General features: G+C 47.1%; 1 protein-coding gene across 2 annotated transcripts in view; it reads left to right on the forward strand.

Annotated features, from left to right (window-relative positions):
• LOC143961665 (neuroligin-2-like) overlaps positions 1 to 26,076 on the forward strand; it is a 367,521-nt gene extending 341,445 nt beyond the window's left edge. For both annotated transcript variants that reach the window (XM_077470985.1, XM_077470986.1), the window contains one exon: positions 20,424 to 26,076. In XM_077470985.1, coding sequence (XP_077327111.1) covers positions 20,424 to 21,273 — 850 coding nt within the window. In that variant the 3' untranslated portion in view covers positions 21,274 to 26,076. The remainder of the gene's footprint in view (positions 1 to 20,423) is intronic.
• The last annotated feature ends 476 nt before the right edge of the window (positions 26,077 to 26,552 follow it).

Consider the following 26,552-nt stretch of genomic DNA (forward strand, 5'->3'; position numbering starts at 1 on the left):
GGTACCTAGCATCAGTTGAGGGGTACACTAATCTTCAGTGAGGGAAGTACTCAGCCTCAGGTTTGGGGAACTAATCCTCAGTGTGGGGAATACGTATCCTCAGTGTGTGTTGGGGGGGGGCGGGTAGTCAGACTCTGTTAAAAGGGTACTAACCTTCCATGTGGTGAATACAATTTTTTTTTTGTGGGAAATAGCTGCATTTGGGAGGTTACTAATCCTCCTTGGTATGGCTAGTACTCAATCCCAGTTGGGAGGTACTAAGCCTCAATGTGTAGAGTACTCAGCCACAGTTGAGGGTGTACTCATTTTCATTATAGGGATACTTAGCCATAGTTGGCAAGGGCTACAAATCCACAGCGGAGGGCTACTAAACTTCGGCTGGGAAGTACTAATCTGGGAATACTCAGTCTCAGTTTGGGGGTTACTAATGTTAATTTGTGGGAATGCTTACTCTCAGTGGTGGAGGTTACTCAGCCTCAGTAAAAAGCATACTAACCCTCAATGTGGAGGATACTCAGCCTTATTTGGGGGAGGGTATTAATGCTTAGTGGTAAGAGTACTCATCCTCAGTGGGAAGGGGGGTCAGTAAATCTTACCGGTAGTGATATTCAACCTCTGTTGGAGATACCAATCATAAGTAGTGGGAGTACTCAGCCTTTGTTGGGGGAGGTATTAATCATCAATAGTGAGGTTACTAATATTCAGTGCGGGGGTACTAATCCTTGGCTCTGTGTTCATTCTCACTGGTGGGGCTACTCAGCCTCAGTTGGGGGGGGGGGGAGATACTAATCCTTGTTTGGGGTGGTGCTCACCCTCAGTTTGGTCACTAACTCTCAGTGGTGAGGTTACTCAGCGTGGCTCAGGATCTATGTGAAAGAATCTATCAATACTATATAGCTCTCAATCAAAGTAAATCTGAAGTATTGTTAAGATACACAGTTCCTTCCAGGTTACTAGCTATATACACAATATATACACAATAAAACATTTGGCCAACTAGACTGTGGATTGGTGGCCTAGTTGCCTGGCTGTCATGCTTAACCTTTGGCTTTTTTACTTTCTTAGTGACTGACTTTGTATGCTACATGCTTATTTAAGGGTAGTGTCTCTGAAAACTGATGGTGGACAAAGCCGAAAAACTCATATAGCAGCTTTGATTTTTATCTTTTAGGACAGGCTTCATTTAAAGGAAACCTGTCATGACCAAAGTCTGTTGGCTGCCAATGCTTAGCTTGTCTTTACAGAATACTAATGGCCTGACTGTCCTGATTTTTCTCTGCTGTAGTTGAGTAAGAGAAGAAAATGTCTCCAGTCCACTGGGGAGAACATCCATCCCCATAGGGAAGACCCCAGTTGGGCTACTCGCATAATGTCCCATAATCAGTTCTTCTGCCCACTAAAGGATACCCCACTCTAATCTGTCTCTACTTGGGAGAACATCTATCCCCATGGGGAAGACCCCAGTTGGGCTACTCGCATAATGTGCCATAATCAGTTCTTCTGCCCACTAAAGGATACCCCACACCAATCTGTCTCTACTTGGAAGAACATCTATCCCCATGGGGAAGACCCCAATTGGGCTACTCAAATAATGTCCCATAATCAGATCTTCTCCCCACTAATGGTTACCCTGCTCCAAATTGTCTCTACTTGAGAGAACATCCAGCCCCATATGGAAGACCCCAGTTGGGCTACACACATTATGACCCATAATCAGTTCTTCTGCTCACTAAAGGATACCCCACTCCAAATTGTCTCTACTTGGGAGAACATTCATCCCCATAGGGAAGACCCCAGTTGGGCTACTTGCATAATGTCCCGCAATCAAATCTTCTGCCCACTGACGGGGATCCAACCTCCGCTTGCTATGTGGTATGTACTTCCCTCTCCTTATCTTTACCCACCTTTCTATGTATATCCTATCCTGAGGGACCAAGAATGAGAAGTCTGTTAGCTGACAACCAAATGAAGGGACCCCTTAAAAGGGCCCTACAAGGGCAACCAACCACCAGGAGGACACCCATATAAACCCAAAAAGAATATATAAACTCAATGCAGATAGTTTCCTAGGTGGGATCCAAACCTTGGGCATTACTAACATTGGCAGGTGATGGCAGAAAAATCTATTTCCTGGTGGTCACAACACCAAAGAGGATGTTAGGTGTTTGATATGGATCTCATTGTCCGCAGTATTGAACATAAAATCAATGCTGGCTTGTGTCCTTTCATTTGAATTGTAAAAAACCTTTATCCTGCTGCTAATAAATGTTTTGTCTGATGGGTACAATATCGTCCCACTTCCAACTATTATAGGGGGAAAGTGCTTAGTTGATCCTTCCAGTGATGACTATTATCAGCAGATAGTAAATGATGCATGCTGCCTTAACGATTAACCCCTTTATGACAGCTTTATGCATAAGTGACGGAGGTGGACCTTAACGCCTACATGCCACATATAAGTGCTGCTGTGTTGTTCGGGGGGCTCACTCAATCAGAGCCCCCAGAACTGGGATCAGAATGTGCAAAACAAAGAGGTAATTAAGATTCAGGGCATAAGAATAACTTCAAATGACCAATGCTGAGAGTACGCAAAATAAGATGGAGACACTGAGCCTGTAGGTGTGGTGGAGCGTGGTGCAGTGGTAATAGCACACACGGTCCAAGTGCAATATAAAGAACTTGTATTGAAGTAATGTAAAAACAGTTCACAATAAATACGGTGGGAAGACAGCCAAGCCGAGAACACTCACGGATTCCAAGAGCGTGTAGAGCATGGGTGCTCAACCTGTGGCCCTCCACCTGTTGCAGAACTACAATTCCCATGAGGTATTGCAAGCTGCTGACCGTTACAAGCATGACTCCCAAAGGTATAGGCATGATGGGACTTGTAGTTCTGCAACAGCTGGAGGGCCAAAGGTTGAGCACCCGTGGTGTAGAGAGCAGGTTTCAGCCGAACTGACAGCGCCTGTTAGAAGGAGTAGAATGTGGCCTGGGCTTCTAATGCCCAAGCAGGACGATTTCCAGAGACGTTGCGAGCCCTCCTCTTTCCCTCCTCGTCAGGAACCTTTCCCTGCCACTGGTTCTGTCCCTACCAGACCCTAATCTACCCACTCGCAAAAAATACACCCCTAGCCTGGGAGCCAGGGCCTTAAAAAGGCTCTGCCTGAGCCAAGATGGCTGCTGGAGTCACATGTGGTGGCAGCATCCATACGCATTGCTTCTCTAGTGACTCAGGGAACCATAGAGGAACCATGTTCCTCTTGACTTTCTCTCCAACTGTAGTTCCGCTGCGGAAGACTTTCACTCCACCTGCAGTGAAGAAAGCAGACTGTACCTGCCTACAAGGCACTTTACTTTATTTCTGGACCCACTAAACTTTATCCCTCTCCGTAGAATGTGATTGTCCTTCTACGACTGTCCGGATTGTTCTTGGTTTTGTGGGCACTTCTCATTGAGGTGTCGACGGGGTTCATAAGGGGCCCCAAAAAACTCCAGCAGCAGTGTGATGGTTGACTAAAGTCTGCCCATGCATCGCAACATCGCAATGTCCCCAAGCTACCTCAAACGGCCCCAACATCTTTATTGCCTCGTCCCCGGTTCAGCATCTTCAGCCATCTTGATTGGCCAGTCCAAGACGATTCAACTCCAGAACATACATAATGGGAGAAAATTCATACTGCCCCCCAAAGCCTAGTAGTTAAAATTCTGCTTCAAGACAAGGGGTGGCAGCAAGACTGGTCAAGCTGCCCAAGGACCCAAGCTCCAGAGGTGGCAGACTGGTTTTCTCCCCAATAAAAAAAAATTGAGCATGGGAATGGGAAAGGGAGGGGGGTGCAAAATTTGTCTGGAAATGGGGTTGAAAGCTGAATCCTACCTAAAGAAAACTGCCCTTTTAGAGTGACACTTCCTATCTTAGGGTGAGAACTCTCACCAAATGTACAGCATTTATGGAGGTCGGACCAGCGTTGTCACAGTACTACAGTACTTCTCCCCCCTTGCCCTATATCCATAACATAAGAGGAGTTATGTTCTGTAGTTTACAGAGGTAGCTGGGATCAATGCAGCTGATAACAGTCAGCACAGGCAGGGAGCACAGGATGTTAACAGCTCACTTGATTCCTGGCAGGATCAACAGGTTGTTTTTCCCCTGCACATATTTAGATCCATACTGTTGGGGGATTTCGTTGTGCGTGATATAAATGGTTGCTAAATTGATGGATCACATGGCTTTCTATGGTTTGAACCAATGGTCTCCAAACTGTGGCCCAGGAACTGGATGCGGCCCTTTGCTTGCCTTTATCCAGCCCATGGGGTACTAATTCTCCCACTAACATTAAAAATGGGGCATAATTCCTTCCAATGATACTAACAGTAGGGTATAGTTCCTGCCACTGACACCAATGATGAGACACTATTCCCCCCGCTAACACCAATGATGTGGCACTATTCCCCCCCACTAACACCAATGATGGGGCACTATTCCCCCCACTAACACCAATGATGGGGCACTATTCCCCCAGCTGATACCAATGATGGGGCATTATTCCTTCCACTGACACCAATGATGGGGCACTATTCCTTCCACTGACACCAATGATGGGGCACTATTCCTTCCACTGACACCAATGATGGGGCACTATTCCACCCAGTGACACCAATGATGGGGCACTATTCCTCCCACTGACACCAATGATGAGACACTATTCCTCCCACTGACACCAATGATGGGGCACTATTCCACCCACTAACACCAATGATGGGGCACTATTCCTCCAGCTGATACCAATGATGGGGCACTATTCCTCCCACTGACACCAATGATGGGGCACTATTCCTCCCACTGACACCAATGATGGGGCACTATTCCTCCAGCTGATACCAATGATGGGGCACTATTCCTCCCACTGACACCAATGATGGGGCACTATAACTCCAGCTGACACCAATGATGGGGCACTATAACTCCAGCTGACACCAATGATGGGGCACTATTCCTCCAACTGATACCAATGATGGGGCACTATTCCACCCACTGACACCAATGATTGGGCACTATTCCTCCCACTGACACCAATGATTGGGCACTATTCCTCCCACTAACACCAATGATGGGGCACTATTCCTCCAGCTGATACCAATGATGGGGCACTATTCCTTCCACTGACACCAATGATGGGGCACTATTCCTCCAGCTGATACCAATGATGGGGCACTATTCCTCCCACTGACACCAATGATGGGGCACTATAACTCCAGCTGACACCAATGATGGGGCACTATAACTCCAGCTTACACCAATGATGGGGCACTATTTCTCCAACTGATACCAATGATGGGGCACTATTCCACCCACTGACACCAATGATTGGGCACTATTCCTCCCACTGACACCAATAATGGGGCACTATTCCTCCCACCGATACCAGGTGTGTTTCAATAGCGAATGAATATTCACTATTATAACACTGATCCTCCTCCCGGGCCAATCGGGAAGCAAGTCTTGAGACCCATCACCCGACGGGCTGAAAGGATAGGCGATCCTATTGGACGCCTAGGAGAAGAGGAGGAGACGCACCATGGAAGGCGAGGAGGAGAGAAAAGGAGAACATGGATTTGAGAAATGAATTTGTGTGAATTAGACTGCCATCATCCTGAATCGCATTATAGAAAATATGCAACAACTGCATTTGGGAGATGCCCCCTTTGGGCTTTTTATATGGCAGAATAAGGAGTATATATAAATCAGATAATTAAATCAGTTAATTAAAAGGCATATTTACTGCCAACTTTATTGATATACACAATATAAATAAAAAAATTAAACAGTGCATATAGCATACAAATATCACACAATCATAAATTGCAATAATACATCAATGAGCAGACATATATAAAGTATCAAAAATTGACCCAAGCTTGCAAATCCAAAGTGCCATCCACAACAGTAAGGTCAGCAGATTGGATATTTAACCTTAAACCCGACATGTTTCGGAAATGATTGCATTGTTGTGCATTTTCCTTCGTCAGGGGTGGTTTATTATAAAGAAAGGTTGGGATATTGTTTTAGTATATATATCAGACTCATTGGAAAATGGTAAAAACAATAATACAGATGACACAGTACATGCTCCTCATAACACTAAAGGTGGTACCACATGGACCACATGGATCCCCAGCTCAAGCGCCAAAAATCCCATCTTAAAATTCACAGAGATGTGGACGTCGGGACATCAGCCGGTAAAGCGACCGAAGCGAGAAGGAGGAAAGGACCCAGGAGCCGATGCCCGCTGCCTGCCACCCAAAAAAAAAAAAACACCAGCCACCACAGGGCATGGGCCACATCATAATTCCAGCTAAATCTTTAGTCTTCTGATTGAATTCTGGCTCTATCATAATGCATTCCCAGAGAACATAGAAGGGTGGGTGTAGGTATTGTGAGTCTGCTGGCCAACGGAGGAGATGAAACCGACATTTATAGCCGTTTTAGTTAAAGAAATGTTCTGGCAGTGTGGGAGGATAGCACAACTCTCAGATGTTATGTAGCTGCTGCAAAGATTGTGATGGTGGCATAGAGCCTAGGCAAGATCTGGGAAAGGCAGCAATATGGGAAGCCGCCAAGCTATGTCCAAATATGAAATATTGTGCAGACAGTCATATCTGCTTATTATCTGTGTGTAGTGTATTCTACGTAGAGCGCGACACATCAAAATGGGGCTAAGCACATCTTAGCCCCTGTACACACGGTCGGAGATTCCGACAACCAAATCCTTCGGATTTTGTCCGAAACTGTTGCATACACGCGGTCGGACAAAGTTGTCGGAAAATCCGACGTGATGACGTTATTTCTTTACGACGGGACTACGTTCACGCTAGTAGCCAATAGCTTTGATGTAGGAATTTGATCTGAGCATGCGTGGCACTTTGTCCGATCGGAATTCTCTACACATGATCGGAGTATGTCCGATCGGAGCATTTTGTCGGAAAATGTTACCAACAAGTTGGAAAACTTGGTCCGTCGGATACAGTCCGATAGAGACCACACACAGTCAGAATATCCGACAAAACGGTCCGATCGGACACATTCCGTCGGGATCTCCGACCGTGTGTACAAGGGCTAAGACCAGTCTTTCTCAATCTTTTTAACATAGAGGAACCCTTGGAAAACCTTTCCAGGCTTAGGGAACCCCCCGCTAATAATGGCTTTATCTACAGCTCATGGTACAAAATTGTAGCGTTCCTCCCGTAGGAGCCGCAGGAATATTGCCCAGGTCCCCACCCAAAAGTTTTGCCCCCGCAGCCAGGCACACAGGCTCATTCACTTACTTCTTCAATGACCAGTCTAAGCCCTTGTACACACGGTCGGACATTCCGACAACAAAATCCGTCAGATTTTGTCCGACTGATTTTGTCCGAAACTGGTGTTGCATACACATGGTCGGACAAAGTTGTCAGAAAATCCGATAGTTCGTAACGGGAGGACGTAATTTAGTTACGACGGGACTACGTTCAGGCTAGTAGCCAATAGCTTTGGTCTAGGAATTTGATCTGAGCATGCATGGCACTTTTTTCTGATCGGAATTCTCTACAAACGATCGGACAAAGTCCGATCGGATCATGTTATCGGAAGATTTTATAGCCCAGCTCTAAAACTTTGTCGGTCGGATATTCCGACGGAAACCGTCCGATGGAGCGCACACACGGTCGGATTATCTGACAACACGGTCCGATCGGACATCTTCCATCGGAATGTCTGACCGTGTGTACAAGGGCTTAGGGTGTTGTTTATGCTGTTTTTATTTTTGGAGAACTTGGATAGGGTTGAGGGAATTGAAAAAGATAATCCAAGAGCAGAAACTATGTACAAGTTGGGGACTAATGCCGTGTACACACGAGCGGAATTTACGACAGAAAAAGTCAGACGGGAGCTTTTCATCGTATATTCCGATCGTGTGTATGCCCCATCAGACTTTTTACATCGAAAATTCTGACGGGCCTAGAAAGAGAACATGTTCTAAATTTTTCTGACGAAAATTTTTTTCTGACGAAACCAATTCCTATGGGGGAAAACCGCTCGTCTGTATGCTGTTCCGACTAAAACGACGCATGGTCTGAAGCAAGTACGAGACGGAAGCTTTTGGCTACTGGCTGTTGAACTTACTTTTTCTAGTCCCGTCGTATTTGCTGTACGTCACCGCGTTCCTGACGGCTGGACTTTGGTGTGATCGTGTGTATGCAAGACAGTTTCAGTAGAATTCCATCGGAAAAACCTTCAGAGTTTTTTCCGACGGGAAAACCCGGTCACGTGTACAGGGCATTAGTATTCTCATTCTGGACAAGCTATAGTAAAGTCTACGCTCGCAAAAAAAAACAAAACAATAACTTAGGCTTTTTAACATCAGTAGTTAACAAGAGCAGGGTTCCTTTATAGAGAAATGGATGGATTAAGCTCTTCAGAACACCAAAAGGTGTCCCCTCTATACCTGGGGGTTGGGGTGGCAGCAGCCCAAAGTCTCTATGATCTCTCAGAACCATCTGTACTCACAAGGCCCAAGCATAGCTGGTTGCCTCCTTCCAACTTCCAAGCGACTCTCTCCAGTGGTACCAGACCAGATCTTTAGCAGACAGCCCAGTCAGTCAGCTCTCCTATCCAGCATCCCAGGCCCTCAGGTCGCCCACCGGAGACATCTCGTCAGCAGACATATAGCATCATTGCCTGGAAGGGCAGCGTGCCATCTAGGCTGGACTAATTTTCTCCAGGAAAAGACCCAGTGTGCTTCAAGAATATATACAGTCTCTCAGCATGCCTTCAGAGCCTGCCTCTCTGGGATTGGCCAGGGCTGTATGAATAACTCTTTAGGGCTGGAGATCGCGCTGGACTGACTCGATCAGTCACTGTTTTCTAGGTAGGTGATGATTTGGATGGGAAGGATAAGTTCCCTTTCAAACATAAAAGTAGGTGGTAGTGAGCCCAATCGGGGCCTGGGCAGATGCCTCAGGGTATGGTCGATTCAACATGTAGCCTTGGAAGGTAAATAGAAAGGAGCACCCAGTATCCAGTGTATATGAAGAAGGGGGAGTCACTGCTCCCCTGAAACGCGTTGGCTTGATTTTACTTGTTGCTACCTTCAATAAACAGCTTTAAACTCATATACACTGTATACCGAGCTCTCCTTGAGCTTGAGAAGCTTCTGGTTGATAGATGTGGAGTTATGCAGATTTGGAAAGTAGATAGAAAGGAGCGCTCCAGTGTATATGAGTTTAAAGCTGTTTATTGAAGGTAGCAACAAGTAAAATCAAGCCAGCACGTTTCAGGGGAGCAGTGACTCCCCCTTCTTCATATACACTGGATACCGGGTGTGCCTTTCTATCTACTTTCAAAATCTGCATAACTCCACACCTATCAACCAGAAGCTTCTCAAGCTCTCTGGAGACAGAGGGAGCATAAGGCTGGCAGTAGCTGAGCACACCAAGCAGACCTAACTAGTAAAATGTAGCTGCACTGATTCCAGTGAGTGAACCAAAGTTACTTAACAAACATTTACAGCCAGACTGAGTACAGTAAGGCAACTATAATGCTTGAACAGTTTTGTTTCCCCTGTCAGCTGGGGGACCAGATCATGTCTTAACTTTAATTTACACTACCCATGTCCAGAACTATGTTGAGCGCCCCTCAAAATAATGGAGTTTAGGTGTTTCCAGTGAAGGGTACAAAAAATTACAATGCTACAAACATTTTAGGTAACACTAGTGGCAGGTGACACAGGCTCACCTAAGGCATGGAATCTAAGAGACAGTTGATCTTCAACTGAGTTTCTGATTGTGAAGATGGTCCCGGAGTCAAGTGGTCCTGGTTTACTTTGCTGCAAGGGGGGGGGCTGGAATGGAGAACCTGCTCACAGTGCTGCAGTCGAGAGAGTTGTCAGGTCCAGGCAGGGGTCAAGGGAGGCAGCAGGGGAGAGAGTAGTCAGGTCCAAGCAGAGGTCTAGACAACAACCTAGAGCAAACAAGAAAGTGGTCAAAGTCTACCCAATTCTGCAACAAATAGGCAACTGGTATGTAAGTATCAGGGGCGGACTGACAACTCATGGGGCCCCCGGGCAATAGGAGATTATGGGGCCCCCAGGCAATAGGAGATTATGGGGCCCCCAGGCAATAGGAGATTATGGGGCCCCCAGGCAATAGGAGATTATGGGGCCCCGGGCAATAGGAGATTATGGGGCCCCCAGGCAATCCAAGATTATGGGGCCACACAGTATACACACACACAGTATACAATCACACAGTATAAACATACATGTACACACAGTATACACAGAAATGTTTCTATTGGGTGAGAAGGTACTGGAGAGGTGGGGCAGCTATAAACTTGTGATTTTTAGACCAAAAGGATATTGGTAAGGGACATTTCAGAGACGGATTTAAAAAAAACCACAGATTTTTATATACTGTCCCTGGTTTTACTGAGGCTGGCAACCCTGATGGGGCCCCCTAGTGGCTCAGGGCCCTCGGGCAGTGCCCGAGTGGCCCAATGGTCAGTCCGCCCCTGGTAAGTATCATAGTTTTTTAGCTCTCAGGTAGCTAGCAATAAAACACAGCACTAGCCACTTCGAAGATCAGACCCCTCTGGTCATGCCAATTGTCATTACTGGAAAAACTTTGGAAGCCTGGCAAGAATTCTGCAGGAAGCATTGGAGGTCTGGTTAGGAATTCTGCAAGAACCATTGTTAGTGCTGGCAGGAATTTTGAGAGCACAATTGGAAGTCCTGGAAGGAATTCTGAATTTCCAGTGGAGGTCCTGGCAGAGATTCTGCAGGAACAATTGGAAGTCCTGGCAGGGATTCTGAAAATACTATTGGAAGTTCTCACAGGTATTCTGACAGGTACCAACTTGGGGAAGGCCTTTTTGTGTTCTAGCATGTCTGTTCCCCAATGCACAAACCAGCTCCATAAAGACACGGTCTGGTGTGGAGGAACTTGAGTGGCCTGCACAAAGCCCTGACCTCAACCCTACTGGACACTTCTGGGATGAATTGGGACACCGGGCCAGAACTTTTCCTCTAACATCGGCACCTGACCTCACAAATGGGCACAATAAACAAATCTCATGGAAAGCCTTCCTAGAGGAGTGGAGAATGTTATAGCCACAATATATTAATGGCCAAAGGTTTGGAAAAGGTCCAACAAGCTCATATAGATGTTGATGGTCAAGTGTCCACAAACATTGGGCCATGTAGTGTATTTTGGTCTGTCCCATTATCCTCCCTCCTGGCTGGCTGTGCAAATTAACCCAGCTTTGGCCATGAATACTGTATAAGTTTAGAGATGGCACAACATACTATCGGTACTCTGGCTGTGCTGCCCACCGATTTACAAGACTTTGAGCAGTTACATGGGCAGTAACTTTGCTGTCCAACAGGTAACGGTTGCACCCCCAAAGGAAATGTCCATGCAGTAACATAGTTACTTAACTGCAAGGGTTGATGGAACAAGTAGGCCAGAAAATTGCAATGAAAACACACGCATTAGTTGTCTGTCTGCTTGTACTAGACCCCCACAAATTAGCATTTTTTAAATTTTTAGTGCTGCTGCTTTACATTGTGTGATCCATACTTTGAGAAGGTTGTTAAAGTGTATGTAAAGCCAAAATGGTCTTTAGTAGTGATGGACGAACTTCCGACGGGACGTTTCGCGAACGCGAAATGCGAACGGACCCAAACGTTCGCGAAACCGACCGTTCGCCGCGGGCCCCATTGACTTCAATGGGAGGCGAACTTTGCAAACCTTCATGTCGAATTTGCGGCCACGTGGTAATTATTAGGGGGTAAAACGTAGTCCCACCATCTGGACAATGACATAATACATGTATGAGGTGAATTTGGGATCGATAACTACAAGCATTTTTATTTTATTTGGGAAATTGTTCTAACAATTCAGGACTATGGAGCTAATGAAGGCAATGGAGGAGAGGGAAGGTCAGGGACCAGGGTAGGCAAAGAAGAGGGTGCAGGAGATGATCACCAGCAGCGTGACATACCGGAATGACACATGCACCGTGATAGAGGCATCTGACAGCAGCACCGTAATACAGAGCACTGACAGCAGCACCGTGACATACAGCGCTGACAGCAGCACCGTGACATACAGCGCTGACAGCAGCACCGTGACATACAGCGCTGACAGCAGCACCGTGACATACAGCGCTGACAGCAGCACCGTGACATACAGCGCTGACAGCAGCACCGTGACATACAGCGCTGACAGCAGCACCGTGACATACAGCGCTGACAGCAGCACCGTGACATACAGCGCTGACAGCAGCACCGTGACATACAGCGCTGACAGCAGCACCGTGACATACAGCGCTGACAGCAGCACCGTGACATACAGCACTGACAGCAGCACCGTAAGCAGCCCCAGGAGGAAGTCAGCACAGCACAGGGATGGTGTGATCCCCTCATAATAAGAACCCCCAGGAGGAAGTCAGCACAGCACAGGGATAGTGTGATCCCTTCATAATAAGAACCCCCAGGAGGAAGTCAGCACAGCACAGGGATATCATAAGCAGCCCCAGTAGAAATATGACACCGCTCAACCTCTTCAAAGAGGAGGGTAGGGGCATATAGTACGGTGTGCTTTTTTGGGTCAAGGAAGTGAGCCAAATGAATTAAGAAGGTCTGTGTGCTTGATTAAAAAAATAGTTTATAGACATATACATGGTCTACTGGTCACATGTGTTGAATTCCTCCGAGATCCATGCCTCATTCATTTTTAGAAATGTGAGGTAGTTAACACTGTGGTGAGCTAGGCGAGTACGCTTATCGGTCACAATCCCCCCTGCTGCGCTGAACGTCCTTTCGGACAGGACACTGGATGAGGGGCAAGCCAACAGTTCGATTGCAAATTGGGCAAGCTCTGGCCAGAGGTCAAGCCTGCCCACCCAGTAGTCTAGGGGTTCATCACTCCTCAGAGCGTCCACATCGGCCGTTAACCCAATGTAGTCGGACACCTGACGGTCTAGGCGTTCCCTGATGCTGGATCCGGATGACACCTGTCGATGGGTCGGCTGAAAGAATGACCTCATATCCGAAGTCACCAACACATCTTCAAACCGGCCTCTTCTTGCAGGCGCTGTTGGATTGGTACCCGCAAATCCTTCTCTGGGAGTGGGAATTGCTCCTCTGCCAGCGCACGCAAAAGCAGAATGCAGCATTTCTCGAAGCAAGGCCTGGAAGTGCTGCATTCTGACAGCCCTCTGCGACGGCGGTAACATTTCCGCCATTTTGTGTTTGTACCGGGGGTCTAAGTACGTTGCCACCCAGTACTGGTCCTTGACCCTCATGCTTTTTATACGGGGGTCCCTATTAAAACACTGGAGCATGAAGGCCCCCATTTGCACTAAAGTGGAAGCGGTGTGGTGGCCTGGCTCCTGCTCATCATCCAGGATAATGTCGTCCTCTTCATTCTCCTCTCCCCATCCTCGCACAACAGGGATCCCAGAAAGGTTTAAAGCATGCTCTTCTTGCTCCTGCTCATCCGCCCCGGCACCATCCTCCTCTGACTCCTCATCAGACTCCTGTTGTTGACTTGTCTCAGATAGAGTAGCCCCCCCTGGGAATTCATCCAGCATTGCGACTTCCTCATCTTCCCGCTCCTGCTCCTCCACAGCCTGATCAATGACACGACGCAATGCACGCTCCAGAAAGAAGGCATAAGGTACCATGTCACTGATGGCGCCATGGCTGCGACTGACCAGTTTGGTGATCTCCTCAAATGGCCGCAGAAGTCTGCATGTGTCGCGCATGAGCAGCCACTGGCGCGGTGAAAAAAAACCCAGCTCCCCAGAACCGTTTCTTTCGCAGAGTTCATACAGGTAGACGTTAACTGCACGTTTCTGCTGGAGCAGCCTATCAAGCATATAGAAGGTTGAGTTCCATCGCGTCGGGCAATCGCAAATAAGACGTCTGACCGGCAGATGGTGTCGCCGCTGAATGTCAGCAAGGCGAGCCATGGCCGTGTAAGATCTTCTGAAATGGGCCGAGATTTTCCTTGCCTGCCGCAAGATGTCCTGGACCCCAGGGTATTTGACAAGGAATCGCTGCACGACCAAGTTTAAGACGTGTGCCATGCACGGCACGTGCGTGATTTTGCCCTGTTTCAATGCGCTAAGCAGATTGGCACCGTTGTCACACACCACTTTACCAACTGTCAAATTGAGCGGTGTTAGCCACTCATCTGCCTGTGAACGCAAAGCTGAAAGGAGTGCCGGGCCAGTGTGGCTCTTTGCTTCCAGGCACAACAGACGCAGCACGGCATGGCAACGTCTCACCTGGCATGTGGAATAGGTTCTGGGGAGCTTGGGCGGTGCAGTGGAAGAGACGCTAGCAGCGGAAAAGGAGGAGGCAGCTGAGGAGGAGAGGGAGGAGGATGGAGTAGGAGGAGGAGAAGAAGAGTCAGGCCTGCATGCAATCCGTGGCGGTAAAACCAAATCTACACGGGTGCCACGGGTTACATGCTTGACGGCCGTCAGAAGGTTCACCCAGTGGGCAGTAAAACTGATATACCTTCCCTGCCCGTGTTTGCTAGACCACGTGTCTGTGGTCAGATGTATCTTGGCACCGACACTGTGTGCCAGAGATACATTCACTTGCCGCTGAACATGGCCATATAGCTCTGGGATGCCCTTCTCTGAGAAATACTTCCTTCCTGGGACCTTCCATTGTGGTGTTCCAATGGCCACAAATTTGCGAAAGGCCTCCGAGTCCACCAGTTTATATGGCAGTAGTTGGCGGGCTATGAGTTCTGACAAGCCAGCCGCCAACCGTTGGGCAAGAGGGTTATCCGGCATCATCATTTTTTTACGCTCAAACATTAGGCCCACGGAAGCCTGCCTTTTTGCAGAAAAATGTGAGCTTGGCGTGATGGAAGGTGGAGTGGAGGACAATTGTGAGGAGAGAGGAGAAGGAGAAGTAGAAGACGAGGCTGGACGGTGAGAGCCTGCAGTGTGGCTTTGTGTGTTCCGTTGCTCCCACTGGGCTCGGTGATGGCTGCTCATGTGCCTTCTTAAGGCGGTCGTCCCTAGGTGAGTATTGGGCTTACCGCGACTAACGCGTTGACTGCAAAGATTGCAGATGGCAACGCTATTGTCAGCAGCGGACACGTTAAAAAAAGCCCACACTGCGGAGCCATGTGCCGGTGTCCTGGGAGCGCCAGATGTGACCGTACATGGTCGATGACTCGCTCCTGATACATTTGCAGTCTGCTTTGTCCCTGCTGTGCAATGTAAGTCATTGCTGCTTCTCCTCCCTATCTGCTGGTCCATATCTCCCTCTGAACTCCCCTCCTCTTCCTCTCTTGTGGGCACCCACGTGACATCACTAGACACGTCATCATCAACGTCACCTTCCCCACCGCTATAAGTAGAGATCTCGGAGTAGGCAGCAACACCGGGGACCAACCTCCTCCTTGGGCTGATCTGGGTACTGGCGTCAGACTGCTGAGTAGCGCTTGTTGCTACCTCCTCTTCCTGATCCAATACCAAGAGTGGCTGCGCATCAGAAATGTCCTCTTGATATGGATCGGAAAATAATTCCAGTGACTCAAGCGGAAGGTATGTGGTGGTGGTGGTGGTGGTCGTGTTGTTGGTGGTAGTGTCTTTGGGGGTGCACATAGCAGAGAGTGAAGAAGAGGGTGCAGATCGAGAGGATGAGGAGGGTGCAGAAGAGTAAGGCTGAGCGAGCCACTCAACCAAGTCTGGTGCATCCTTTAAAGTAATTGAACGCACCTTCTGCAACTTCCCACTTTGGCTCAAGCCTGTTGCTCCTGCCCTACCCCTACCACCCCTGCGGAAGGGCCTGCCTCTTCCTCTGCATGTCATTTTTTAAATGACCCTGTGACAAAACTCTTAGTCCCTATACCGCTGAAGGACTGCTGCAGTATAGGTGAGCGGTCAGCAGTGGTGCACGTCAACCCTATCTATTGTGGACCTATAGCGGTCCTTACAGAACAGCAGACTGTACCGCACTCAAGCCTATGTACCGTAGCACCCTATACCAAGTTACCAGTCCTTATAAGAACTTTTGTGGACCAAGCAGGTTGTGTATTAGTGTTTAGCAGACTGTACGTCAGTCCCTATACCGCTGAAGGACTGCTGCAGTATAGGGCAGCGGTCAGCAGTGGTGCACGTCAACCCTATCTATTGTGGACCGATAGCGGTCCTTACAGAACAGCAGACTGTACCGCACTCAAGCCTATGTACCGTAGCACCCTATACCAAGTTACCAGTCCTTATAAGAACTTTTGTGGACCAAGCAGGTTGTGTATTAGTGTTTAGCAGACTGTACGTCAGTCCCTATACCGCTGAAGGACTGCTGCAGTATAGGGCAGCGGTCAGCAGTGGTGCACGTCAACCCTATCTATTGTGGACCGATAGCGGTCCTTACAGAACAGCAGACTGTACCGCACTCAAGCCTATGTACCGTAGCACCCTATACCAAGTTACCAGTCCTTATAAGAACTTTTGTGGACCAAGCAGGTTGTGTATTAGTGTTTAGCAGACTGTACGTCAGTCCCTATACCGCTGAAGGACTGCTGCAGTATAGGGCAGCGGTCAGCAGTGGTGCACGTCAACCCTATCTATTGTGGACCGATAGCGGTCCTTACAGAACAGCAGACTGTACCGCACTCAAGCCTATGTACCGTAGCACCCTATACCAAGTTACCAGTCCTTATAAGAACTTTTGTGGAACAAGCAGGTTGTGTGTTAGTGATTAGCAGACTGTACGTCAGTCCCTATACCGCTGAAGGACTGCTGCAGTATAGGTGAGCGGTCAGCAGTGGTGCACGTCAACCCTATCTATTGTGGACCGATAGCGGTCCTTACAGAACAGCAGACTGTACCGCACTCAAGCCTATGTACCGTAGCACCCTATACCAAGTTACCAGTCCTTATAAGAACTTTTGTGGACCAAGCAGGTTGTGTATTAGTGTTTAGCAGACTGTACGTCAGTCCCTATACCGCTGAAGGACTGCTGCAGTATAGGGCAGCGGTCAGCAGTGGTGCACGTCAACCCTATCTATTGTGGACCGATAGCGGTCCTTACAGAACAGCAGACTGTACCGCACTCAAGCCTATGTACCGTAGCACCCTATACCAAGTTACCAGTCCTTATAAGAACTTTTGTGGAACAAGCAGGTTGTGTATTAGTGTTTAGCAGACTGTACGTCAGTCCCTATACCGCTGAAGGACTGCTGCAGTATAGGTGAGCGGTCAGCAGTGGTGCACGTCAACCCTATCTATTGTGGACCGATAGCGGTCCTTACAGAACAGCAGACTGTACCGCACTCAAGCCTATGTACCGTAGCACCCTATACCAAGTTACCAGTCCTTATAAGAACTTTTGTGGAACAAGCAGGTTGTGTGTTAGTGATTAGCAGACTGTACGTCAGTCCCTATACCGCTGAAGGACTGCTGCAGTATAGGTGAGCGGTCAGCAGTGGTGCACGTCAACCCTATCTATTGTGGACCGATAGCGGTCCTTACAGAACAGCAGACTGTACCGCACTCAAGCCTATGTACCGTAGCACCCTATACCAAGTTACCAGTCCTTATAAGAACTTTTGTGGAACAAGCAGGTTGTGTATTAGTGTTTAGCAGACTGTACGTCAGTCCCTATACCGCTGAAGGACTGCTGCAGTATAGGTGAGCGGTCAGCAGTGGTGCACGTCAACCCTATCTATTGTGGACCGATAGCGGTCCTTACAGAACAGCAGACTGTACCGCACTCAAGCCTATGTACCGTAGCACCCTATACCAAGTTACCAGTCCTTATAAGAACTTTTGTGGAACAAGCAGGTTGTGTGTTAGTGATTAGCAGACTGTACGTCAGTCCCTATACCGCTGAAGGACTGCTGCAGTATAGGTGAGCGGTCAGCAGTGGTGCACGTCAACCCTATCTATTGTGGACCGATAGCGGTCCTTACAGAACAGCAGACTGTACCGCACTCAAGCCTATGTACCGTAGCACCCTATACCAAGTTACCAGTCCTTATAAGAACTTTTGTGGAACAAGCAGGTTGTGTATTAGTGTTTAGCAGACTGTACGTCAGTCCCTATACCGCTGAAGGACTGCTGCAGTATAGGTGAGCGGTCAGCAGTGGTGCACGTCAACCCTATCTATTGTGGACCGATAGCGGTCCTTACAGAACAGCAGACTGTACCGCACTCAAGCCTATGTACCGTAGCACCCTATACCAAGTTACCAGTCCTTATAAGAACTTTTGTGGACCAAGCAGGTTGTGTATTAGTTTTTAGCAGACTGTACGTCAGTCCCTATACCGCTGAAGGACTGCTGCAGTATAGGTGAGCGGTCAGCAGTGGTGCACGTCAACCCTATCTATTGTGGACCGATAGCGGTCCTTACAGAACAGCAGACTGTACCGCACTCAAGCCTATGTACCGTAGCACCCTATACCAAGTTACCAGTCCTTATAAGAACTTTTGTGGAACAAGCAGGTTGTGTATTAGTGTTTAGCAGACTGTACGTCAGTCCCTATACCGCTGAAGGACTGCTGCAGTATAGGTGAGCGGTCAGCAGTGGTGCACGTCAACCCTATCTATTGTGGACCGATAGCGGTCCTTACAGAACAGCAGACTGTACCGCACTCAAGCCTATGTACCGTAGCACCCTATACCAAGTTACCAGTCCTTATAAGAACTTTTGTGGACCAAGCAGGTTGTGTATTAGTTTTTAGCAGACTGTACGTCAGTCCCTATACCGCTGAAGGACTGCTGCAGTATAGGGCAGCGGTCAGCAGTGGTGCACGTCAACCCTATCTATTGTGGACCGATAGCGGTCCTTACAGAACAGCAGACTGTACCGCACTCAAGCCTATGTACCGTAGCACCCTATACCAAGTTACCAGTCCTTATAAGAACTTTTGTGGAACAAGCAGGTTGTGTGTTAGTGATTAGCAGACTGTACGTCAGTCCCTATACCGCTGAAGGACTGCTGCAGTATAGGGCAGCGGTCAGCAGTGGTGCACGTCAACCCTATCTATTGTGGACCGATAGCGGTCCTTACAGAACAGCAGACTGTACCGCACTCAAGCCTATGTACCGTAGCACCCTATACCAAGTTACCAGTCCTTATAAGAACTTTTGTGGAACAAGTGAGTTGTGAATGTTTAGCAGACTGCAGCAGAAGGGCAGCAGTCAAGTATAATATCCTTTCTATATTTGGAAGAAAGAATATTATACATGTACAAGCCTATTACTGTACCACTGATACCAGTCCTGAAAAGAACCTTTGTGGAACTAATAATAACAGCAAGTCTTTAAAATTACCCTCACTGCCTGACAACACTGCTTCCTTCCTGTCCCTATACAAATTGGCAAAAAAAGAGAACGATTAGTGGTTACTGGAACAGCTCTTTTGTGGACCTTGATAGTAACAGCTAATGATGATGATGATGATGATGATGATGAAAGACTAATCTGGCTGTCCCTGTAGCATACACCGTCCTTTCCCTTTCTCTAAACTAACAAAAGACACTCAGGCTGCTGCAAGAATCAGCAGCACAGCAAACCTATCAACACCTAACACCTATACCAGTCCTGAAAAGAACTTTTGTGTACCAAATAGCTAGTGGTTTATCTCTCCCTACTCCACACAGGAACCTGTCCCTATCTTAACAGAAGAAAGAATGTAAAATGGCCACCGGATCGGGTGTATTTATAGGTTAGGGGGAATGTACAAGTGTCCATGTGCTGTCATGTCTCAATTGGCTGTCCTGTATCACATGATAAACGTGTCACCAAAGGTTAAAGTTCTTGTATACATTAAACACGTAAGTCCGCCGCGGCGAACGACGGAAAAAGGCGTTCGAACGTGCGGACCGCGAATGTCGGAAATTCGCCGCGAAACGACCGCCGGGCGAACCGTTCGGCCATCACTAGTCTTTAGTTTTGGATAGGCTTTTTTTTGTCTGTCCCCGGTTAGGGAAATGTCTCTGCAGTGCACTTCATGTCCTGGAGATGACATAGGAAGTGAGAATAATTCCTTGCAGTTGAGGGAAGTTCCTCTTTGAGAGAGTGGTCACTAGAACGGGTGTCTCCATTGGAAGATTTACCTTCCCTTCCTGTTCTGGAATGAACTATAAAGTTTTGGAATTCCCACCACCTTCTGCCTCTGTGACAATATTCACCAGGACAAACAAAGATTGTGAATTTCAACTGTGGAGTCACAGACATCAATAAAAACCTGACGTGGGTTCTAATCCTCCCACAAGCCATCCAAAACCAAAAAGATTAACGTTTTGACATTCTGTATCCTTTAAAACCAATAAATAAATTTGTAATGTTTGTCCTCTTGTGTGATATGATCCAAAACTGTCTTTCTCATCTCTTGTCTTCTCTTTATTTTTAGGGATCCCAACCATCCGGTCCCTCAGGACACCAAGTTCATCCACACAAAACCCAACCGCTTTGAGGAGGTGGTATGGACAAAGTTTAATCCTAAAGAGAAGCAGTACCTACACATTGGCCTAAAGCCTCGGGTGCGGGACAATTACCGTGCCAATAAGGTTGCCTTCTGGTTGGAATTAGTCCCTCATCTTCACAACCTGAACACGGTTCAGCATCCTTCAACCACCACGAAATTACCCCCCTACAGCACCCGCTGGCCAACTGGTACCAGGATAACCGGTGGCAGTACCACCCGGCGACCGCATGCCACACTTCCACCTGAAGACTATGATTCGACTGGTGGACCGGTGGAACGACCTCGATACCCCCCTTTCCCTGGGGACACCCGTGACTATTCAACTGAGTTGAGTGTGACCGTAGCCGTTGGAGCTTCTCTCCTCTTCCTCAACATCCTGGCCTTTGCTGCTCTTTATTACAAGAGAGATCGGCGTCATGAACTCCGACAAAGGCGACACAGTCCCGGGCGAGGAGGAGCTCCCGGCAATGACCTGGCACATCATGGACCGGAAGAAGAACTGATGTCCCTTCAGATCAAGAGGGCTGGAGGAGCTCCTGATCTTGAACCTCTAAGGCCACATGATATACTGCGCCCAGCTTGCCCTCCCGATTATACACTCGCATTAAGAAGGGCCCCTGAGGACGCTCCACTTCCACCACCACCTCCACCTCCTGGCTCTGTCATGGCTCCAAGCACCATCTCGGGCCTACCCTCTTTACATCCCTTTAATACATTCCCCACCACTGCTCACAACAATACCCTGCCCCACCCGCATTCAACCACAAGGGTATAGTGGTACCAGGCATCTCTCCCTCTACCCATACATTGCCCCGTCTACCCCTTCCTCTCGCAAACAGCAACATTGGCTATCTGGGCCTATCAAGCCTGAGCTGGATTTTGCCTTATGGCAGGGGATGGGGGTAGATGAAATAACTTGTTTATTATGAGGGGGCCAGAAAGGAACTACCCAGTCTCCCCATGCCCCTTCTCCTCCTCAGGCTTTAGAAACTGCTCCCAAGATCAACATTCAGGACTGTGACACCTGGACTTCAACTTCTGCCTATGTCATGGGGGAAACAGGGTCGAAAAAAAAAATACGATGGGGCAGTTATTTAATGGGATGTAGGGAAAGATATGAAATTTTGATCCAATAAATTATACCCCCCTGTTGGGGGGAGAGTTGCTAAAGGAGGAAAAGAGGCCTATGTGACTAGGCCGAAGCCTCCAACTGACTCAACTTGTACACCTGCTTTATTTTTATTCACGGACAATATCCAATGGATGGGGGATGTTACGCCAGGCGCGGGCCTCACACAGATAGCCTGTGTCTGGTGCGTTCAATGCACTGAACCTTCAAGGACTCAAATGCTCTCCAACAGCTGAAAAAAATTGCCGTCACCAGAAGAGGGGAACATAAGAGCTATCCCCTGCAATGGAGAAAGGGGGCAGGGGGTGAATGTACAGGGGAGGGGGTGAATGCATGAGAGGCCAAAATTAAGCCCCTCCCCCTTAAAAAATACAAAACACAGTGCCAATGATCCCCTTCCACCTCTTCGGCAAGGTGGGCCTGCTCCTATCTCAAAGGGGGTGCTCAAATGGTAATAGGTGTATCGCCTCTCCACTGCCATAGTCCCCATGACCCCTCTGGGTAGATCAAAGGGGGGAAGGGAACTGTAAGTGTGCCAAAATAATAGTGAGGGAGTGTCTTATACGACGGATCTTTGCTCTCTATTTTCCTATATTACGTTTCGTATATTACGACCATTGCCATCACGTACTCTTGCTTCTTCTCACTCTCGATTAACCCCGAGCAAGCCCTTCATTCTTTATGTGTACCCCTCTCCCTCGCAAAAAGAAAAGAACAACAACCCTTTACCTGCACCCACTTCTGTTCTTCTTCTCATTACCTATAGTCCTCCTCTTTCTCTCTCTCCCCCCCCCTCTTTTTCCAGCTCTTCCTTCACAGAACCTGGCTGAGCCCCCATCCCACAGGGGCTAGCAATCAGAAGCACATGGAAACCAGCTATCCCGGCACGGACATCGGGATCAGATCACAAGGAGACGGGAGTTTACGGGAATCATTGGCAGCAGGCTTCGATGTTTACAAGAAGATTAGACAGGAACGATTGGTCCCAAACAGGGAGACCGCATTATTTAATAGGGCACAGGGTCAACCAATCACAGGATCTACGTTTTTGTTTTGTTTTTATCTTTTTTTTTTTACAGATAATACCTATTGACGAGGGTCGGTGTCTCCCCTCTGATGGGATAACAGTATTACACGCATGCCTTTTTTTATTGGACCTATCCTCCACTTCTTTATAAAAAGCTGAAGCTATTTCTGGTTCCCCCGACATTTCAATGTTTTTCCTTGCCATATTATTACTATGACAAAATCCATTTTCTTAATGGATTTCAACTATTAAAAAAAAAGAGGTTTGATTAATTTTTCACCACCGTAGTCAATGTAGGCGGCTACTCAAAGATAGTTCTCAAAGTGCCAATCTTTTTTTCTTTAGTTTCTTCCACAGTATATTGCTTTCTCGCATCTCATAAATTGGATGGAAAAAACATAAAAAAATGAATAAAAAAGTCAGTGAGATCCGCTAAAATAAAAACGGAAGGAAACAATTGCCAAATTTTGCTGGCTTGTATATATATATATATATATCCTGATCAGCAGTCCCCATGGGACTGGAAACCAATATACACTATGTGGTCAAAAGTATGTACAGTAGATCCAACCCAATCCAAATATCAGAGTTCACGTGTTTCCAATGAAGGGTGCTTTTTAGACAATTGTGCACTTCCAACCTTGTAGTAACACTTGGGGGAAGCCCTTTTTCTTCCAGCATGACTGCACAAAGTCAGCTCCATAAAGACATGGCTTCAGTGAGTTTGGTTTGGAGGAACTCGAGTGTACTGCACAGAGCCTTGACCTAAACCCTACTGAACACCTTTGAAATGATTTGGAACCCCAATAGTGAGCCAGTTCTTCTCATCCAGTATCTCCATAAAGACACATTTGACCAGTTTGGTGTGGAGGAACTCAAGTGTTCTGCACTAAGCCTTAACCTCAACCCTACTGAACACCTTTAGGATGAATTGGGATCCCAATAGTGAGCCAAGTCTTCTCACCCAACATTAGTACACAACTTTGACTGATAGGACACAAATTAACACAGACACACTCCAAAATTTTGTGGAAAGCTTTCCCAGAAGTGTTCACCCAGCTCCATGAAGATTAGGTATGATGAGTTTGGTGTGAAGAAACTCAAGTGTCCTACACAGAGCCTTCACCTCAACTCTTCTGAACACCTTTGGGATGAATTTAAACCTAAATGGAGAGCCAGGTCTTTTCATTCAACATCTCCAAAAAGGAATGGTTTGACCAGTTTGGTGTGGAGGAACTCGAGTGTTCTGTACAGAGCCTTGACCTTAACCCTTCTGAACACCTTTGGGTTGAATTGGACCTCCAATGGTGAGCCAAGTCTTCTCATCCAACATCTCCATAAAGACATGTTTGACCAGTTTGGTGTGGAGGAGCTCAAGTGTTCTGCAGAGAGCCTTGACCTCAACCCTACTGAACACCTTTGGGATGAATTGGTATCCCAATGGTGAGCTAAGTCTTCTCATCCAATATTAGTACACAACCTTGGCTGATAGGACACAAATTTTCAACATACACACTCCAAATTTTTGTTTGTGGAAAGCATTCTCAGAAGTATGGTCCCATTTCCATAAAGACATGGTATGAGGAGTTTGGTGTGGAGGAACTTGAGCTTCCCACACAGTACCAGGACCTCAACACTACTGAACAGCTTTGGAATTAATTGGAGCCGCAATGGTGAGCCAAGTCTTCTCATCCAACATTAGTACATTACCTCACAATTTTTTTGGCTGATAGGACACAAATTCCCCCAGACACACTCCAAAATTTTGTGGAATGCCTTCCCAGAAGTGTGGACCCAGCTGACTGTGAGCCAGGTCTTCCCATTCAAAATCAGTACCTGACCTCACAAATGGGCACAATTTTTTCCAGACACACGCCAAAATCTTGTAAAAAGCCTTCCTAGAAGCATAGAAGTTCTTATAGCTGGAAAGGTGGGGCAACTCCAAATTAATGACCATGATTTTGGAATAAGATATCCAACAATTTTATATAGGTGTGATGGTCAGGAATCCACAAATGTTTGGCCATGTGGTGTATATTTGTTCTATCTCATGATCCTATCCTTGGCCTGCCTGTGTAAAGCAACATTACTTTGGCCACATATATGTTTGGAGATTCATCACATTCTGGGTACTCTACCTGGGTACACTACCAGGTACTCTACCTGTGCTGCCCATTGATTTAGAAGTCTTTGGAATGTTACATGGGTTGTGTTCATGGTTACACCCCCATAAAGGCCCACATGGTTACTTAAAGTGGTTGTAAACACTTACAACACACTTTTTGTATATAACGCTTACCTGTAGCTACCCTGGATACCTCTTAAACCTAGAAAAGATGGTTTAGGATATATCCCCTGTATTTGCATGTGCTGATGTCATCAGCACATGCAAACTGAAGCAATGGCGCGTACGTGCCGTTGCTTCAGTTAGACTGTGCAGTTAGTGTGGGAGTGACATTGCGGCTCTAGCCAATCACAGCACCGGAGCCCGCGATACCCATAAGTAACTCCGGGAGCGATGTCACCAGCCGGACCTGTGAACAAGGACCGTTGCGGGGGCTTCGAACCCATCATGCCTTTGTCTTGCAGGTTTTTTTTTTTTTTGCTAGGGTTTACAACCACTTTAAATGGGCAATAATCCCCACACACATACTCCAAAATCTTATGGAAAGCCTTTTCAGAAGAGTGGAAGCTGTTATAGCTGCAAATAGGAAGTCAATTCCATATTAACGTCCAATGGAATGGAAAACCCAACATGCTCGTATAGGAGTCATAGTTAGGGCTCTACAAGTGATTGGCCATATAGTGTACCAGCTTTTGGAATAAAAGGAAATTTGCATCGTGTTGAACCCTTATCCCACTACAGAGGGGAGTATACAAATCCTCATTTTTTGGAAAAGCTCTTCATCTGAAGATGGTGTCCTTGGAGCCCGAAAAAGATACAGAGTTATTTTGGGCTTTATATGTGGATGTTTCATTACCGAGAACCCCCCTACCCCTCCCCCACTGACCTTAATGAGATTTATATTATATAGATTGTTCTATCATTAAAGGGAAATATGGAACATATAAATATATAAATATATATTATATGCACTGAAAGGTGCATACACAGATACGTGTATATAGACACATATGTGTATACGAGCCGCGGCCGTCTGTGGCATTGTGTGGAGGAGGGTGATATCCGATGGACGTCCTACAGTTATTGGGGGTCTGATGAGCTGCTGGTGTGCTGCAAGTCCAGACGGTGGGAGATATACATATATGTGTGCGCATATACATTCAGTGAAGGCACAGGAAACGCCTTATCGCCTTTTTGGGTCCTGACGCTGAACTGGTTACATAATGGCACTTTTTTATTTTATTTTCTGTTTTTGGGATCTTGGACTGAAATAAAATGACAAATTTTGGTGAGAAAATGGTCGGCTGTTTATTGGGGGGGGGGTTACACATATATTGGAGAGGCCACAAAGGCTTCATGTGCTCAGTTCTGGGTTTACTTGTTATAGTATCTGTCCACATGCAAATTGTATTTCAGTTTTAAGTGGAGTCTGGTGGGCTAAGTCCCCACCTGTCTTCTAATATTTCCTGGGGAATCTAAAGATGTGGTCTTCCACGGTAGTTACTGGTTTTGTTCCCAACCACTTTTGAGTTTTAGGGGTCCCAGCCAGCCAACTGCCATTTATCTTGTTCCATTATTTATGATATATAAAAAAATATAAAAAATCCAACAGGTGGGAAACATCATAATGGGCACAGCAGGTATGTAGACCTGGGAACTCTAGAGATGTGCAAATATGGTGCACAGCACAGCAGGTGTGCAGAGACAGGAACTCATTTCAGGGGTGGTTAAAACCCTTCTTAATGGGCAAAGCAGCTGTTCAAATCTGAAAAC

Source organism: Lithobates pipiens, unplaced genomic scaffold (assembly GCF_037356315.1).
Source record: "Lithobates pipiens isolate NorthernLeopardFrog02 unplaced genomic scaffold, aLitPip1_a1.2 Scaffold_8, whole genome shotgun sequence".
Taxonomy (NCBI): Eukaryota; Metazoa; Chordata; class Amphibia; order Anura; family Ranidae; genus Lithobates; species Lithobates pipiens.